The following is a 17,212-nucleotide window of genomic DNA, read 5'->3' on the forward strand; positions in this document are numbered from 1 at the left end:
GACTGTTTTAGAAAATTAGTAGCACTTGTTTGATTTGCGTAGAAGTAAATAAGTTATGTTAAAGATCACCCTGTGGAAAATGTACATGGATACATTATATTCTGTTTAAAAAAAATAATTTGAATTTCTTCCTGGGGAACTAGCTTTAAAGAGCTATAAATGACAAACTGAGCATTAATGAGAAACATTACTTATTGAGTGCGTTATGCTCTATACATGACAATAGTATGCTATCCCTAGTAAAGTTAACAGAGTGACAACACATTGTGAATGTACATAACAGTGAACATCTGTGCAAATGAGCCAAGAGCTGAAGGTATTGATTTAAAACCTTGTTTTATTCAGCATGATCCTGTCTGAATTGGAAACTCATGAAGATGCATGGCCTTTTCTACTTCCTGTAAACTTGAAACTTGTTCCTGGTTATAAGAAGGTTATTAAAAAACCTATGGACTTTTCCACCATCAGAGAGAAGCTAAGCAGTGGACAGTAAGTAAACATACTGTACATTACATTTGTGAACGTTCAGCAAAAAAAATTAAAATGACACAATCAACTTGAAATCTAGTCATTTTAAAAACAAGGAATTCAAAGTAATTTCAGATGCTGTTTATGCCCTGGAGTTCCCCTGCTAATTTTTATGGTTCTTCACAATTTCATGTTTTATAAATATTTCTCTCTTCCCTGTTCCTATGTGAAATACCCTTTCAAACATCAAGGGAAGCTGAGAAACAAACTTTAGAGAGAAAACAGTAAAACTGACTGTTCACAAAGTGCTCTCAAATGCCCCAAAAAACCACTGAAAAATCAATGATTTATTTATTTCAGTTGTTGTAGTCTTTTGAGTTACTTGTGTGTTTTTGTTTTTTAATTTCAAGACAGGAATGTGATTTTTAAGTTGACATCTCTTTAAGTATTACTGTACATTGGTTATAATTCATTCCAAAGCTACGTACTAGAGGGAAGCATGAAACATTACAACAAATGGTGGTTAATTATTTCATAGTCCTGAAATTAAAACTGCATCTTTCGTTAGAGAAAATTAAAATAAATAACGGGAACAATTATTTACCCCTTCCCCTGACCCTTTTTCAATTCACATGGAAAGATCTCAGCTGTCATTTCTTTCCGGTTTGCATCGCTGCAATCTTAAGAACCAACAATGAAGCAACTTTCAGCCAAGGAAGAAGAGATGGACTCACTTCAGAGTCCATTAGCTCCATTCAGAACAGGCTATGGAGGGTTTGCTAGGGCAATGCAAGGCACTCTCCCACATTTAGCTGAATTTGATCCTATGACAGATTTACACATGCACGCACACACACACACATGCACACACACTCTCTCTCTCTCTCTCTCATATTAAAATGTACAACTATAAGCATTTCTTCTCAACCATTCCTCTGAATAATCAATGACTACTATAGGTAATACCTTATAGTAGTACTATAGGTCTGGCATGCTGTAGAGTCACTGGGTCAGGATAGGCAATGCAAAGAATACCAAAGAAACAGAAAATTTGATTCTGCCTGTTAATGCTACTACACTTGCCACCCAATAGATGTTGATGGAAATATAGCCTGAAATTCCCAAGGATGTCATAGAGTCATCACTGCAACCAACACAAATTCAGAAGTAAAATGTTTTGCTTGTACTATACTGTAGGTATTTGTGAAGTTCAATAAAATATTAAGAAAATACAGTTATGCATAGGTGATCACACAGGAAAGCACACTAATTTACAGTATCAGGCCCTTAAATAGTTGTAAAATGCACCCAACAATATGAGTGTAGAATTCTAAGAAGGTAACATCTTGTGCCCATTTTACGCTGGTGTAAATATCAGAGTACAAGGCAGTGCTGAATGACAGCCCTTCAGGCCTGGTCTACACACTAAGTTGTACCAGTTTAACTAAAGGTGTGATTTTTAAACTGCTTTAGGCCTGGTCTGCACTTAAAAAATTAGATCGACTTAGCTATGTTGCTCAGGGTGTGAAAATTTTCACGTCCAAAATGCTGTAGTTAGGTCAACCTAACCCACAATGTAGATGCAGTTAAACTGATAGAAGAATTCTTCTATCAGCCTAGCTACCACCTCTTCAAGAGGTGGATTTGTTACATTAATGGAAAAACCCCTTCCATCGATGTAGGAAGCATCTACACTATGGCGCTACAGTGGCACAGCTATGGCGCTACAGCTGTAGTTTAGACATGTCCATAATTAAACTATTGCAGCTTTTGTGTGTTGAGATTATAATGTTGGTTTAAACCCTGGTTTATATTGGTTTAGCTTGCAACTATAATTTCAATGTGCAAGCTGATAAATGGATATTGTGTATAGGCAATACATAATATAGTACATTGATAAAATCCACTTTTGAATGGTAAAATTCTCCTTTGTTTGCGGAGTCACGCACTGTCGCAATGTATCAATATTCTCCATGTGATAAGGATCTAGGACTAAATTTCAAATAGTGGACCAAATCATAAAGTGGGAGTACAGTCGAGCTCAGAGGGAAAATGTGCTCCAGTGGCATAAGGCTGAGGAACAAAATCTTCAGCATATCGATGTTACAAGCTAGAATATCTGCAAGTGGCCTACTAGTAGCTACTTGATCTGGAAGAGGGCTAGTGATTTGTGGAGGTCTGGGCCTGTACCGCTGAAAGTTAATTGGAGCTTTGTCACTGACTTTTCTGGTGCAGGATTGTCCCCTGCTAGCGAGGTCAGATCCACAGGATATACAAATATAGAGGTGCAGAGATGCTTGGGCACTTTCCTTATTGCTTGGGGTACCAGTGCAATGGAAATGCAACATTCTTCTTCAAGTCGTGTCACTGTGGGTGCCCCACTGTAGTTGTGTTTGCATCCCTGAGCTGCTGATAAGAGAACTTCAGTATCAGCATCCACTATGCCCGCACATGCACTGTCTCTACTCGTGCTGCACAATGAAGCTAGTCAGCATGCACAGGCTAACCCTGCCTCAGTTCCTTCTCAACTGTCCCTGGTTAGAGATGGAGCTATTCGCAGTTCATTAGGAACATTACTTTCTATTTTCATTTCTGTAGTTAGTTAATCTGTCTCTTAGTATAATTGTAGCTTTTTCTAGACCCCATTATTCTCTTAAAATAAAATAAAATATTTTTAATTTTAATTATTCTTTAACACCCCACCCACGTGCTTTTCTTCCTTCTTGGGGACCTTTCCCCTATGGGGTATGCCTGGTTCACCGGGCTTCAAGAAGTGCCTTACTTGCAAGGAGGCAATTCCTATTGCAGACAAGCATTCCCAGTGCATTCCCTGCCTTGGGGAAGGCCACATCCAGCAGACATGTGGTCTCTGCCAGTAGCTCAGGCCATTTTCACATAAGGACAGAGCGCTCCGACAGAAGATTATCTTCATGGAGGCGACTCTCAGATCTTCTCAGGATTCACACCACAAGTCACCTGGCAGACATGAGTTTTTCCCACAACCCTCTACATCTAAAGGCTGTGGGTCGAAGAAGCAAGCTGCTGACCCTTCCCACACATCATCAAAGAAGAAGGCAGGAAGCCCCCATAGTGAGCCCCGAGATAGCTGTAACCAATCCCCATCACGCTCGGTATCTTTGGTATGGTCAGCACTGAGACCTTCTCAGTCTGGTACCCACAGCTCACAGAAACAACAGCAGCTGGTACCATTAACATGCCCATGGACCTAATGGGTACAGGCACCGAGTCATCGGCACTGAGGGACAGGACTAGGCACTCTCGGTACACGAGTAAGTATCAGTACCATCATCAACACCGCACCTGGCACCGGAGTGACCAGTACAGGCAAGATCTCCATCTCCCCCAGTACCGCCGTTGGTACCGGTGGAATTCCACCACTCCAGAGACCCCCTTCTTAGTATCGGGACCTCTGCACCGAGCTTCCGCCTAGCATGGGAATTATCTCCGCTGCCATGCCATGCTCCCCCGCTCTTTAGTGAAGGGTCAGACAGTGAGCCAGAGGAGGAGGCGTCACAGTATTCCTCTCAGGCTCTGTATGGTTCCCAACATCAGCAGGGCTCTAGAGTTAAACCCTCAGATGGCCCCACCATCACCATCTTAGAATGGCCATCCATGGGCACCACCACTGGGCTCTATGCCATCTCCACCCCAGTGGCCATATTAGGACCCTTGGGCAGCATATCACCAGCATGCCTCTCAAGCTTTGAGCATCACCTGAGAATCCTTGAGGCACATCCCCTCAGTGCAACATCTGCAGCTTCAGCATCTCCAAAAGACATCATGGAGGGACATGGAGGTGGTGCCCTGTACAGAGTACGCACATCCCAATATCCGGCTCAATGCCCGTACAAACCTCAGAGAAAGAAAAGTTAATTTTCTAGGCATAAAACATTTGGGTCACAATCGTCCTATTCCCAGCTGTCTACATCCAAATACCAATTTTGACAGGCTAGTTTCAGTGTCGATAGACCATGCCCCCCAACTACTATAGCTGCCCAATGCTTTTACACCCATTGAGCCACCAATTAGCATCATTTTGCAGTGCTTGGGAACACATAACATTGGACAAATGGGTCTTAGAGATCATTCCCACTGGGTGCTCTATCCATTTTACTTCCCTACCCACTCCACAGCATCCTTCCCCATCCATCTTCGGGGACCCTTCTCACGAGAGTTTATTACTACAAAAGATCAATCGCCTCCTCCTGTTAGGAGCCATAGAACTGGTACCTCCACATCTATGAAGCAAAGGGTTCTATTCTCGGTATTTCCTAATACCCAAGAAGAAGGGAGGCTGGAGACCCATACTAGACCTCAGAGCTCTCAACAAGTTTGTCAAAGCTCAAAAATTCAAGATGTCACTCCAGCAACAGTCATTCCAGCGTTGGAACAGGGAGACTGGTTTTCAGCCATCGATCTTCTGGACTCCTACTTTCATATCTCTCAGACGATTTCTCAAATTCACTCTAGGACAAAACCACTTACCAATATACAGTGCTCCCCTTTGGACTATCATCAGCCATGAGAGTATTTTTCAAGGTTCTCTCAGTAGTATTCATGCACTTACACTCCCAAGGGATCAGGATTTACCCTTATCTGGACGATTGTCTTCTCAGCGCCCCATCTTTCCTAGAGACTCTCACCAAAACTACATTATGCCTGTTTACAGAATTGGGTCTACAGATCAACGCTGAGAAGTCAATCCTCATTCCAGTACTGTGCTTGGAATTCATAGGCACAGACTGTGACTCGCTACAGGCCAGAGCTCTGCTACCTCAACACAGATTTCTCTCCTTGGTCATGCTCATAGAGACGTACAAAGAAGCCCACAAATATAAGACACTACCTCCAACTCTCGGAGCATATGGCAGTGAGCACAGCGGTAATACCACATGCCAGGCTTCACATGTGATGCCTTCAGATGGGGTTCAGCTCAGCTCTAACAGGGACAGGTTAGAGAAACCCCAGTCACTACTCTCCGGGATCAAAAACTCCTTAGACTGGTGGAAAAACCCAGCTAATGTTTGCAGAGGGATTCCTTTCTCGCAACACACAAGAGTTCTAACAGACAACGTAGCCTGCATACACTACATAAATCAACAAGGGGGGGGCAAGTCACCCTCCCTTTCTATGGAAGCGATGAGACTATGAACTGGTTTATCTCCCATGATGTCACACTGTCAGCAGCCTACCTTCCGGGCAGACAGCATTCCATAGTGGACAGCCTGTCACAAATTCCCACATGACCACAAGTGGGAGCTAGACCTAGTAGTATTTCACACTCTATTCAGGCAGTGCGGGGTGCTGACTACAGACTTGTTTGCCACTTACCTGAATAAAAAATGTCCATGCTACTGCCCCAGAGCGGGAATAGGAAAACACACCTTGGGCAATGCTGTCCTCCTCCCCTGGGATGGGGACTTCCTTTACACCTTTCCTCCTTTTCCCCTACTATTGAAGGTCCTGCTGAAAATAAAAAGGGATGGCGCACATGTCATTCTGATCGTTCCTACTTGGCTGAGACAGACCTGGTACCCTTACCTGTCACAGTTCACAATGTGCCTGCTGATCTCTCTCCCAGTCACTCCGAGCCTTCTCTCCCAGGACAGAGAATGTAACCTGCATCCCAACTTGGGGGTTCTCCACTTCAAGGCATGGCTCTTTCTTAGTTCAAACACCTAGAAAGCCCCTGTTCAAAGAGGTGCAAGAGGTATTATTACACAGTAGAAAGTCCTCGACACAACGTACCTACCTGCAAAAATGGTCCAGGTTTCGGATTTGGTGTGCTTCCCAGCAAATCTCCCTGACATCCTTGGCTCTTCCATGTACTTTAGACTGCACTAAAAAAAAATTGGGGCTATCTCTCACTTCTCTCAGAGTCCACCTAATGGCTATAACAACCTTACATCAACCAGTAGAGCAGGCCTGCACAACATACGGCCCGCAGGCCGCATGCGACTCGCGGAGGTTAACTGTGCGGCCCGTGGGGGGATTCTAAATCCCGACTGCGGCTGAGATTTAAAGGGCTCTGGGCTCCCCGCCGCTGAGGGCAGCCCAGAGCCCTTTGAATCCTGACCGCGGCTGAGATTTAAAGGGCTCAGGGCTCCCCGCCGCTGCAGGCAGCCCAGAACCCTTTGAATTCTGGCAGCGGCTGGGATTTAAAGGGCTCAGGGCTCCCCGGGCTGCCAGTAGCCCAGAGCCCTTTGAATCCTGGCCCTGGCTGGGATTTAAAGGGCTCAGAGCTCCCCGTGGCTGTAGGCAGCCCAGAGCCCTTTGAATCTCACCCCGGCTCCGGCGGCCGGGCTGGGGCTGGGATTTAAAGGGCTCGGGCTCCCCTCAGCGGCAGGAGCTCTGGGCCCTTTAAATCCCTGTCCCAGCCCTGCAAAGCTCCGGTTCCCCCGGCCGCCGGAGACCCGGGCCCTTTAATTTGCCCCTGAGGGCTCCCAGCCACCTCTTCAGCTGGGAGCCCCTGGTTGATTTAAAATAAAGTATCCCCTCCCCACCCCCAACCTTCCTTTTTGGCCCACAGCTGTTTTGGTGGGGCGGCGCTGGGGCAGGGTGTTTCCGCGGGGCCCGGAGGTGCTGGGGGCGGGGAGGTGTTTCCGCAGGGCCGGGGGGTTTCGGCCCTCAGCTGTTTTCTTTGGAGTAATGTGGCCCTCGCCGCTTTACGAGTTGTGCAGGCCTGCAGTAGAGGGATGCTTGGTGTTGTCACACCCAACGAGTGAAAGGTTCCTCTAGGGTATAGTAAACCTCTTCCCACAACCTCAACTTCCTGCTTCCACATGGGACCTAAACCTGGTACTGAAAGGACTGACTAGGCCTCCCTTCAAACCCCTGGCCACCTATTCGCTTATGTACCTCTCGGTGAACATGGCCTTCCTGATAGCCATCACCTCTGCTAGGAGAATAGGAGAAATAGTGGCTCTGATGGCACATCCCTCATACACAGTATTCTTTTCAGACAAGCTTACTCTCAGGCCACATCTGAAATTCATTCCCAAAGTAACCACCCCATTTCACATGAACCAGTTAATTCATCTTCCAAGCCTCACCGAGACAACAGGGAGGTTATATTACACACACTAGATGTCAGGAGAGCACTAGCCTTCTACCTGGACAGGACGAAGATTTTCAGGAAGTCCCCTGGCTTTTCCTCTCCATTGTGGAAAGAGCCACAGGCTCAGCAGTATCAGCCCAAAGAGCTCCAAGTGAGCTCAAACTGTATCAGACACCGTTACCAAGTTTGCAGTATGACCCATTCGGATACTATTCATACACTCTCCACAAGGTCTATGTCATCCGTTGTCTTTTTCAAGAATGTCCCCATCTCAGAGATCTGTAGAGCGGCGACATGAGTGTCAGTCCACATCTTTGCAGAACATTAAGCGATCACTGGGGACTCCGCCGAACTCTGGGACCCTTCCATCCTGCAGCTTGAGGCCCAGGAGCCCCAGTTGGCTGGCACAGGCCAGCTGTGGGTTTTTCTTTGATATGGAGACATACACATATGGGTCCATATGCTGTACAGATTGCTATCACAAGAAAAGTTAAGGGAACTCTTTAGTCCATTTAAAAGTCAGTGATGCAGCCAAATAAGGCAGGAGTAAAATGGGAATAATTCCTTATTATTTTAACCAGAAAACTATTGAGGGAAGAGTGTTGGTTGAAAATTGGTGTTGGTTCTAGTATAGACCTGGAATTCTCCCTTCTAGACTGTACTTTGTGCAAACATCAAAAACAAAAATAGAAATTATCTTCTTTGCTCTAAAGACTATTTTCTTTGAATTAGTTCATATTAAAACTAGAAATGTTAAAATTATAACTGAGATGTACAGCATATACTGAAGATTTCATGGTCACCTGTACATTAATTTGTATTTTTACATTCCCTTCTGATGTATGTAGGTTTTATTTTTTTCCCTGGGATTCTGTGTTCCAAAAAAACCTTACCCTCTCTGTTCTTTCAGGTACCCTAATCCTGAAGCATTTTCTCTAGACATCAGGCTTGTTTTTGACAACTGTGAAACCTTTAATGAAGATGATTCTGACATAGGCAGGGCTGGCCACAACATGAGGAAATATTTTGAAAAGAAATGGACAGAGATTTTCAAAGTGAGCTGAATTTATCAGAACTCAGTTTTTTTCCTTAAACAAGGACAAATGAGACCAGCAATGTGAACTGTATTTACATAAAAAGTGCAAGGCACACGCATAACTAATGACTGTTTTTTTTTTCCTTAAAGAGAAGTATCGCAGAAGAGTGATACTAATTCTAAAGGCTTCACTCCTACAGCAACCATGGCCCTTGGTTATTGGTTTGTGTGTTTTATCAAACTAATTTAGGTAGAACAGGGAAGCACACCCAAAGAATTTCAAAGAAAGGGGTGTTATAGTGCAATAGCAATTTAAAATATATCAAAACGCACTGAATATTCAACCACCAGAGCTCTACTTGGGGAAATGGTTCTCTTTTCCCCTTTTCAATAAATATCTATTTTTCATTTTTTTACTTTGTAGTTTATTTTTTAGTGAATGTATTTAATTTTATGAATTATTTATGATTAAACAGCATCCAGAATCTTCGTTTTCTGTGAAAAGGAAGAATTAGAAAAATTGCTTTAAATCTTGAAAATACAACAAGGAATGTTTTAAAATATAAAACAAAGCCAAGTAAAACTGTTTACACTGATGTGCTATAAAAGCACTAAAAGTTAAAACTTTACTGTAGAGTTACAAGTACATTTATATATATATGTTGCTGCATCACTTGTGTAGTAAAATTGTATTTGAAGACAGTGAAGAAAATTTGAGACATATGTATATACTGTTCATTATTGTTTATATTACGTCTTGTTTTAAATATGTATGATGTGTACATATTATTTGCAGACATTATTGTTTATGCCTTAGAAGGACTGTAGCATTTTATTTTAGTCTTAAGGTAATTATAGCTATGCGGCTTGTACAGTAATTATCCTCTACCAACACTGTGGAGTCTCCTTAATCTTGGTAGTGCCTGCCTTTAAAACAGGGTGTAGGGGATATTAGTTTTCCATTTTTCTATTTTGTTATATAATTTCAAGCCACCAGGGCCTCAGATTTAAGTATAATCATTTGTATCCATGTGAAATAAAATTGTGACAATTTCTTACGCACACAGTATTTTTTCATAGAAACATTTCCCTCCATTTGCCTTGCCACAGAAATAACAAAAAACATTTGTAACCACTGTGTTTTATCTACTGTGTGTTGTGGTGGCCTGTTGGAGGCAGATAGATCAGAAATTTTTTTTTGTACGTATGTAAGAGTACTTGAAGCTTTATTTAAAACAAAAACGTTGTGGAAAAGGTAGCATTCTTTTTTCTTTTTTTCTTTTTATAGGAGTGTTATTTTTCACTAGTATGTGTGGCACGGATACAATAAAAGACTGTTTTGCAAACCAGTTTTTCTTGGTTATTTAGTACTCAAGATATATGTACAAAAGAAATATTGAAAAATGGGGATAATCTTACCCATCTACCTCTTAGGAGTATTAAGATTGATTGATTAATGTTTGTATATTTATATATTAAAATGTTTTATATGTTAAGTGTGATGATAAAATATATGATATACTGATAAAAACTGTGTGTAAATATATATTTACACACACAGTTTTTCTCACTATCTGTGTGACAGGTAGGTATTATTATTACATATGTTTTATTACAAGTTGGAAAAGCATGTCTTTCTGCTTAAATTTAGTTCTGATTCATACTTGTTCTATAAATCAGATCAAATATTTGTTTTTCAAAAAGTTAGTGGAAAAATAATTTAGTTGTATTTAGCTGTGCTAGGACCCAAACATGAAATAAAACTCAATTTTTTGGGGGGTAAGGAGAGAAAACAAATATGACAAGGCACTACAGAAAAGCTAAGCTTTAATTTAACTAGCTAAAATCTGTTTCATTGATTCATCAGTCTAGTGAGATACTTGATACGTCTCTCTCATAATTTTATAGTAGTAAAAAAATTTTTTTTGATATTTTCCGTTGTCTTTGTCATAATTTGCTTCATATGCTACAAGGCCTACACTGAAAAAGCTGAAGAGACTCTTCTAAGGTTAGTACAGTCTGCCAACAATTTTACCTCCCTTAAAGACGTATTCTTATCAAGTCACATTGTCCTGGTAATGTCCTTTAAATAAATAGAGTTCCAACACACTTATTTGCTATGAAACAAGTAACAGACCAGGCTGCCATTTTCCCATCTAATCTCAGGTGCTCCAAAAAACCTTTCACCACTGTGTCTGCCACTCTATTCTTGTTATGATGGCAGTGAAGTGAAATTGACAAGAATCCTTATATCTGAAGAGAGCAGGACTCTTGTAAATGTCACTGTAAGGTCTGCATAGAACAAAGCAGGGCAGCCAGGTATGACAAGTAAGGTTAAAGGTAAGCATGCTTTCCTGCTACCAAAAACACAACTAGTTTTTTTTTCTTTTTTGCCTGCTAACTTCAAATGTCTCCCTTTTAAAAATACATTATTATTTAGGGGAGAGATTTTAGTGAGTGCTTGCTTTTCTTTTGAACAAAGGGAAGGACAGGAGTGCAAAGAAAATCTCTAGGCCTGTTTAGCCTGAATTTAATTTTGGGTTTTTGTTGTTTTTTTTTCCCTGGAGTAGTTGGGAGAATTCCTAGTGGCAGCAATTCCCAAACTGTTGTCTGAGGACCAATTACTGATTGGCACTAGAGCATTGTCCGGGCACAGGGTGATTTTGTTTCCTTTTTTCCAGCTGCTTCTATAGGTACCACTTCTTTGCAAAGAGTCTGGATGCCTATAGAAGCAGCTGGAAACAAGGAGGATCAACCAGCCTAATTAGGCAAAATGCATCACATTAAATATAGTACAAATATGCATAAGTATTTTCCTAATTCTTTTTTTATGTGATTACAGTAGTTGCCACAGTTATTAGAGGGTGGGGTGTTCTGTGCAGTTGCGAATAGGAAAGACATCTGTGGGACAACCATGCCGTGAAGAAGCAGTCAGTTCTTTTCATAATGTGCAGAGCTGCTGGCCCAGGGGATCTTTTTCCTTCAATCCCCCTGCTTATATATTTTGGTTTAATAAAATGTTTTTGCCAGAAAACTAAGGATTAATGATGGAGTCAGTCACTGCATAATATATGTGATAACTACAGATGGAGGATGTTGCCTTCTGTCCATGAGACTACTGTCCCATTGTATCCGTCTGGAGTTAAAAATTATACCATTTTTAGTCACACAAACCCTCTGTGCCCAATCAGAATAGTTTCAAAATAAATTAATAAAGTACACGTGTACACATTGTGAAACCTGTATGAGAACACCCTTATTTATTACACAAACTTCTATTGATCATCTGGAAGTATCCCGCACACTATCCATCTTCACTGGAATAGCTGCTACTTCCAAACCTCTGGGCAACTGCAAAGCAATGCTGTTCATTTGAAATCAACGAGCCACAAAAATGTTTGTTTCTCTAACCTATATGAGATATTTCTCAAAAAAAATTGCACTGGCCTACACATGGGACAGACATAATTCAGTCCTTATTTCTGTGACAGTTTTAAGGTCTGATATCTCAGGGCTAGATATAAGAGCTTTCTACCACTGCAAAAGGGAGATTCCCAATAGTGACCAATAAAATGCAGCACCTATTTCAAGTCCTGAAAAGTCCCAAGACAGTGGTCTTTAAAGGTATGACATTTTTATCTAAGGTCACTTTTTAGAGGTGTTGCCTATGTTGTAGTGGATAAGCAGCATACCTAAACTGAGACAGCAACAGCATCCAAAATACATTTGAACAGGGAGCAGTTTTAATAAGTTATTTAGCAGGATTTAGTTCTGCTTTTATCCACATCAGAAATCAGTACTGTATCTCTACTATATAGAGCTTATAAAAAGATTTGTTCTACTTATCAATGTTTGTGCATGTTTAGCAACCTCATTACTAAAATATGCAGATAGTGCTCTCTGCAAAATGTTAAGTTATTAATAAAACAAAATAATGACATAAATTCACAATACATTGCAGAGGAAAGTGTAAGATCATTATCATGGTGTTGTATAGGAAACAGAACTGGGATGCACTACTTATGTGCCACTATCTCTGTCGTGGAACATGCCAACAATACAACATGACTGTTTTTAGGAGAGGAGCTGAAGAAATAATTCTGCAATTGAGACTGAGGAGGTACATTAGCTAGCCATAATAGGAACATATGAATTGCTATATTGAATCACATCTGTGGTCTGTCTCGTCTGGTATCTTGTGTTTGATAGTGGCTAGCACCACATGCTGCACAGGAAGTGCAGGCTAGTCCACAGTAGGCAGATGTAGGATAAGCTGCCTCCATATGAAATATAATTACCCCAAATGGAATTCATGCAATATATGGTTGATTTTAAAACATGATTTTTCTTCCCACAGTCCTATTTAGTGCTCTGAAGGGAGATAGGAGCTGAGGAATTGACTCGGCATGTTTGGGTTCTGTTCTTGTTCTAGTGTTATCGTTCTAATGTTATCATTGACTAGATGACCTTAGACAATTTACTGAACCTCTGTCACATTTTACTCCTCCGTATAACACTTACCTACTTTGCACAAGTGGTGTGAAGCTTAAATGTTTGTAAAGTGAAAGAAAAACACTGCAAAGCTTTAAGCAGTTATAGACCAGTGATATACACTGAATATGGGCAGAGTTTAATGCATGCTTATCAAACTCCATGTAGTCTATTCAAATTAATGCTGTCAAGGAAATCATCAATATATTTAATATATTAAAAAAACAGATGAGAGGATGTAATTTAAGTACCAAAAAATTATATTTCACTTACGGCATTGCTCTCTCAAAAAATGGCACTTCTTAAATGACTTGCCTATGAAATTTGGTTAGCTGTGGGACTGCCAAGGGTCAACAGGATGAGTCTTTAGCATGTTTCAAAAGTGTCCAAGACAATTAGATTGATGTCATGATGTATGGCACATTTCTACTGTCATAAAGATGGTGGGAGTAAAGATGATTCACTCTATCTTGGGCAGAGTCTAGCCAAATAAAATTATTAAGAAGGAATGGGTGTAGATGGAGAGTAACCTACTAGCTGCCAGACTGTTAAATTTGGAACAGAGTTATAGAGATTATACAGTAAGAATTAATGTTAGAAAAATCTTTTTAAAATGGTAAAATAGTAGGTTATGGAATCGTGTGTGTGAGATATTTGTATTGCAGTTGCACATGACTTACGAGGAGAGCCTGAGGAAACTGGGCAGAAGAGAAGAGTGACAGGGGATTAGATAGCAGCCTTCAATTACCTGAAGCGGGGTTCCAAAGAGGATGGAGTTCGGCTGTTCTCAGTAGTGGCGGATGACAGAACAAGGAGCAATGGTCTCAAGTTGCAGTGGGGGAGATCTAGGTTGGATATTAGGACACACTATTTCACTAGGAGGGTGGTGAAGCACTGGAATGGGTTACCTAGGGAGGTGGTAGAATCTCCATCCTTCGCGGTTTTTAAGGCCCGGCTTGACAAAGCCCTGCCTGGGATGATTTAGTTGGTGTTGGTCCTGGTCCTGCCTTGAGCAGGGGATTGGACTAGATGACCTCCTGAGGTCTCTTCCAACCCTAATCTTCTATGATAGGAGCAGGAGCAGGACCCTGTTGTGCTGATCACTGTGCAAACACACAGCAAAAAGGTGTATATGTGTATGTATGACAGACAGCCTTCTAAAGTTTTGTAAGGTTATGTTTACACTGTTTTAAAACCTATGGCAGTGAGACTCAAGAGTCCAGTGCTAAAAACAGTGTAAGCATTGTGGTTTGGGCAATGGTTGTCTAGGTACAAGTGATCACAACCTGGCTACATGTGTGAAAAAAGAATGCAAACCCAATTAGTAAAACACATAAATGCTGTAAAATGGCCAGTTTCCCCAAACAGAAAACAATTGAACAACATTGGAAGGAAAATTTAAACAGAAAAATGTGAGTAATTGGGATTTAAGAACATTTTACGAGATGCCACAAAAGCCACAATTCTGCAATCATGAACAAAGGCTGCTTTGGCTTAAGAAAACATCCTGGTTAAGAAGAGATGTGAAAGCAGCAATTAAAAAGGGAAAGTTGATATCAATAGGTATTAATTAGAAGTTATTAAATGTGTAGACAGTTAATAAGGGGAAGCTAAAGGTATCGGTGAAAAATCTGTGATCTTTTGGGTAAAGGATATAAGGGAATTTTTTAAGATATCGGAAACAAAAGAAATATAACAATGATGTCCGGCTGTTATTACTTTTAGATAAAATTGTCTTAATATGCAGAAAAGTTCAATAAATATTTAATATTTGGAAAGTGTGGATTATGTATTCACATACTACAGCAACGATGAAATGCTTTCTATTCCCACTGTAACTAGGAATGAGGTAAAAAAAAAGCATCTGTTAAAGTTTAAATGTTTAAATAGGCAGGGCTAAATTTGTTCCCAAGCATTTTAAACAAATTGGCTGAGGAAATTTGTCATTTATGTCTATTTTCAATAAATCTTGGAAGTTCCAGAAGACTGCAGGGGAAAAAAGCTAATATTTTGCTAATATGTTGCTAATATGTTTTTTAAAAAGGTAAGTGGGATGACCCAGCTAAGCTTAGTTCAGTTAGCCTGACATCAATCCTAGGCAAAATCATGGAACAGCTAATACAGGATTTAATCAAAGAATTAAAGGTTGCTAGCATCAGTAATGACAGTCCACTTCGTTTTACTAAAAATATGTTTACTGAAAAGCAAACAATGTTTTTTGATTCAACTATAGATTTGGTAGAGCAAGGCAACTATAAAAGCACTTAACTGATAGAACTCAGTACATAATTGTTAATGTATAGTCAGCATCAAATAGGGCTGTTTCTAGTGGAGTGCCAGAGAACTGTTCTTGGCCCAGTGTTTTGCAATATCTTGGTCAGTGATCTGGAAGAAAATATAAAGTCAGCTCTGGATTAACCCATAGGTTAATAAGGCTGTAGCCTTAGGCCCTCCTATTTTTAGGTCCTACTTTAGGCCCTATTTTTTAGGCCCTATTGTAGGCCTTCCATTCCATATCGAAGTAACAGCTGAGTGACAGCAGCGGGGCCATCAGAAATTTGTCTCATTAGATATTGTGTTGTACAATTAATCCATCAAGATTGTGAATTCATTTTATGGTGGTTGTGATTTTGTCTTTTTGGGCTAAGTAAGTGTTTGTGGGCCCATGCAATATTGAACTTTGTACACAGAAGGCCTACACTGGAAAATAGAAACTGTCGAAGAAAGGAGGATGGCAGAAATTGAAGGCGGGCAAAGAAAGATGTAGTGCTGAAAGGTACTCCTTCTCTCCTAATGTTTTTTCCTCCTACTAAGTCTGGTGGTGCGGAAGTCCAGGCGAATACCAGCCCAAGTAAACCTGCTGCTCCTGCGCCTGATGAAAAGAAGCAGCCTCCTGTGACTTCTCTAGCAGCAGTCTGACCCCACTCCTCTGAAGACTTTCCTAGTGATAGTAATATAAAAATATCCTTCTCCAATGATCCAGGCGAGTGGGATGTGACTTCTCATTGCATATTGGACTGAGAAGGACCCATAGAAATGCCAATATCTAGATGCTGACTTTTCATTGATAAAGCAAGAGTACACCAATCAGAATCGTTATCTGACCAAATCAATGTTTGAACATGTGAAGCCTAACAAACAGATTGGCAAGAGAGAATGGCTCATCTATTCGCCTTCTAAGAAGAAAGTGTGCTGTTTTTATTATTGCCTGTTTTCTGATACCAAAAAGTGGGGAATGTTCTGCGAAGGCTTCAGTGATTGGAAGAATGCTGCATATATGACCAATCATGCAGTGAGTGAGCAGCATGCATTTTCAGTTAGCAGCTACCATGCCCGAAAGAAAGTTAGTGGCAGAATTGATACCCAAATGGAAAACCAGTTTTTGGAAGCTCGTGCTTTTTGGAAAAAAATTCTGATACGTAGCTGAAACTATAGTTTTGCTTGCTGAGCGTGGTCTGCCATTCTGTGGCTCAGATAAGACTGTTGGATCAAAACACAGTGGTAGTTACCCTGGTGTTCTAGAGCTAATCACTAAGCTTGATCTTTTCTTAGCTGAGCATCTCAATGAACACGCAAATCATGGAAAAAGCCATACATCATATCTATCAAAGACTATTTGTGATTAATTCATTGCTGGCAAAGAAGACGCTATCAGCCATTGTAGATGAGCTCAAAGATTTGGGATATTTTTTTCAGTGTACATTGACTCAGCACCGGAGGTGTCACATGTAGATCAGCTGACTGTCATCTTGCGTTATGTGCTACCCAGCTGACCAGTTGAGCATTTCATGACCTTCATAAACATCACCAGCCACAAGGGATAAACTTGCCTCATACCTACTTGATTTCCTCACCGAAAGTGGGATTGACATCAGCCGTTGTCATGGCCAAAGCTATGACAATGCAAGTAATATGAGTGGCAAATATTCAGGGATACAGGCAAAGATAAATGAGCACAATGCTTTGGTTGATTACATACCATGTGCTGCACACTCACTCAAGCTTGTTGGCCAGATTGCTGTGGACTGTTGTGTTGAAGCAGTTTCTTTTTTTGGATTTGTCCAAGGATTGTACATTTTTTTTTCTCTGCATCAACCAGTCATTGGACGATTCTTAGAGATTCACTACCAAAGGGATGC

General features: G+C 40.9%; 1 protein-coding gene across 34 annotated transcripts in view; it reads left to right on the forward strand.

The window, feature by feature from the left end:
- Positions 1–9,931, forward strand: part of BAZ2B (bromodomain adjacent to zinc finger domain 2B) — a 343,490-nt gene extending 333,559 nt beyond the window's left edge. For all 34 annotated transcript variants that reach the window (XM_039493566.1, XM_039493561.1, XM_039493551.1 and 31 more), the window contains 2 exons: positions 346–489; positions 8,457–9,931. In XM_039493566.1, the coding sequence (XP_039349500.1) occupies positions 346–489; positions 8,457–8,610 (298 nt within the window). In that variant the 3' untranslated portion in view covers positions 8,611–9,931. The remainder of the gene's footprint in view (positions 1–345; positions 490–8,456) is intronic.
- Positions 9,932–17,212: the final 7,281 nt, after the last annotated feature.

This window comes from Mauremys reevesii, linkage group 11, assembly GCF_016161935.1.
Source record: "Mauremys reevesii isolate NIE-2019 linkage group 11, ASM1616193v1, whole genome shotgun sequence".
In the NCBI taxonomy this organism is placed as follows: Eukaryota; Metazoa; Chordata; order Testudines; family Geoemydidae; genus Mauremys; species Mauremys reevesii.